Genomic DNA, 2,500 nt, shown 5'->3' on the forward strand with positions numbered 1-2,500 from the left:
GCAAAAGAAAGTGAGTCGAGCACGACGATAAATATGAGCACTGACCAGTCGGAGCGCCTCCTCCCACAATGCACCTGTGATCAGAGCCGCGATGGCCTCTTCACAGTCCTGCAGGAAGCAGAAACACTCGAGTTCAGCCCAAAGACCGACTCCTATCTCAAACACAGACCCAACCAACAGCCACTTCTGGATTTCAGGATTTCTATGTTCAAACTGTGTGTGGCTCTTATTTTGAAATCTGGTCTCCCTGGGAGGCTACCAGCTGGACTTTAATGTGAAACGGTCGATTTTATCAACCAAATCAAACCTCTGAGCTTCTGTTTTTCCACATTTATTGTATCTGCTTTGATTTTATGCCAGGATAATCTACAAACCGTTATTCCTATGATCATTATTGTTATTATTATTATTATTAGTATTAGTATTATTATTATTAGTATTATCTTTGGGCGTTACCTTGGCGTACTGGTCCAGCAGCAGAGCCGCCTCAGAGTACCGCCGCTGCTCCATCAGCTTCTCTACAGCGAAAGAAACAGTCAAGAATCAGGATTTAAAGGGACAATCCGCAGATTCCACAGTCACACCTCCTCACGAGACGTTCAGCTCAGTTATTAAAAACGTTATAATTTACTGTTTCTGTGTGGGATTTTTATCCTTCGCTGATGTGCCTGTGCTCATCCGGCACGCCGCCCGAGGCTCCTGCAGGTAAACTTCAATTTAAGACTTTTTCAGACCGTTTTAACCCTTTGAAACCTGAGCAAACGGGTTTCATTTCCTGAAGAAACATGGGAGAAAAGGCAACGAGCGACCGAAAAAGAAGTGACCTGAAAATCTGCAAGAAATTGAGAAAATTAGCTTTAACAAAAAAAAAGCTAATGATCTAAAATTAAGAAAAAAAAAAATCCTGAAAATGAAAAAAAGAAACAAAATTACCTGAAAATGAAAAAAAAAAAAATTATAAAATAAAATAAAAATGATTAAAAAACTCAGGACACAGTACCAAGAAAACTACTTTTATATTTATAATAATTATGTATTTAAAATTGGATTAAATTTTTTTTTTGCCTACTTACAGATACTTTTCTTTTTTCTTGCTTAATTTCAGGTCATTAGTTTTCTACTTTACTTCATTATGGTTCATTTTCTTGTAACTTTTTACTGATTTCTTGCTGATTTCTGTCTCATTTCTTGTTGAGTTGACTGCCTCTTCCTGTTTTCAGAGAAATCAAATTAATCTGCTCAGGATCCAAAGGATTAATGAATTTAAATAATCTGCGCTCCGTCCTCCCTCACAGGAAACACTGACACATGTGTGTGTCTGAAACTTCCAGCAGGTGAGGAGTGTGTGTGTGTGTGTGTGTGTGTGTGTGTGTGTGTCCAGGTGAGGCTGTGTTTACCTGCCAGCTGTCGGGCCAGCAGGGCGAGCTGCGGCGGCGGCAGCGGGATCTGCTGCGCCGCGCTCACGGCGTTCCTCCAGCTGGAGCCGCTGACGAACGCCTGCAGGGCCTCGGCCGGCTCGCCGCATCGCCATAGCAACAGGCCGGCCTGCTCCGGCTGCTGCTGCTCCATCAGGTGGTCGGCGTAGGCGCGGCTGAGAGCCTGGGGGTCAGAGGTCAGAGGTCAGAGGTCAGAATAAACATGACCACATTCATTTGATCTGATTTCATTTTATTTTCACTGCTTTGGCGATTCATTTTGTCTGTTATAATCTCCACATTTTCAACTATTTTTTAAAATTTGTTTTATTCTATTCTCTACTTTTTGTCGACTTTTTTCCTGTTTTTTTTTTCCCCCGTAACTTTTCTGTCATTTATTATTAGTGTTTTCTCATGTAAAGTGCATCAGGTTTTAATGTACAACATGTGCAACATCAAGAAACTAAGAGGGAGTTTGTAGCTTTTCAACAACATTAATTTATCAAAATCAGTTCACTGTGTCATGTAAAACCATCAGAAGTTTGTATCTTTCCTATATTTCATATTTTAATGAGACTTCCTCAGTGAAAGCAGCGCTCAGGTTTGACCAAATAAAACTTAATACATTGTTCTGTACATTAAATTACAGTTACAGTTCAGCAGCTCCCAACAAACATTCACTCTTCCTGGCTGAAGATGTTTATGTTAAAATTAAGACTTCAAAGTAAAATTAAAGATTATTTCATGAGTTACAGAAGTGTATAAGTCATTTAAAGATTTTTTGATGTAGACACAGTGTGACAGGCTGGCTGGAGCCATGACGAGGCCTTTCAAACACACACACACACACACACACGCATCCACATGAACTACATGTTGGTGTAGATGTTGGACGCTCCCTGTACCTTGTGCGGAGCGCCCCCTGCTGGGTAAAGTCGAAGCGCCTCGCTGAAGAGTTTCTGCTCCTTGATGAGCTGCAGCGCCTCGGGGAAACGCTCCTCTCCTGCACACACACACACACACACACACACACACACACACACACACACACACACACACACAAAATGAGCCGAAGCACCAAAACT

General features: G+C 41.6%; 1 protein-coding gene across 4 annotated transcripts in view; it reads right to left on the bottom strand.

Moving 5' to 3' along the window:
* The window catches only part of elp1 (elongator acetyltransferase complex subunit 1), a 28,170-nt gene that overhangs the window by 5,227 nt on the left and 20,443 nt on the right, over positions 1-2,500 (bottom strand). For all 4 annotated transcript variants that reach the window (XM_030061364.1, XM_030061365.1, XM_030061366.1 and 1 more), the window contains exons 26-29: positions 2,321-2,418; positions 1,398-1,599; positions 457-518; positions 46-108 (exon numbers count right to left, since the gene is read on the bottom strand). In XM_030061364.1, the coding sequence (XP_029917224.1) occupies positions 46-108; positions 457-518; positions 1,398-1,599; positions 2,321-2,418 (425 nt within the window). The remainder of the gene's footprint in view (positions 1-45; positions 109-456; positions 519-1,397; positions 1,600-2,320; positions 2,419-2,500) is intronic.

The sequence above is a fragment of the Myripristis murdjan genome, chromosome 10 (assembly GCF_902150065.1).
Source record: "Myripristis murdjan chromosome 10, fMyrMur1.1, whole genome shotgun sequence".
Classification (NCBI taxonomy): Eukaryota; Metazoa; Chordata; class Actinopteri; order Holocentriformes; family Holocentridae; genus Myripristis; species Myripristis murdjan.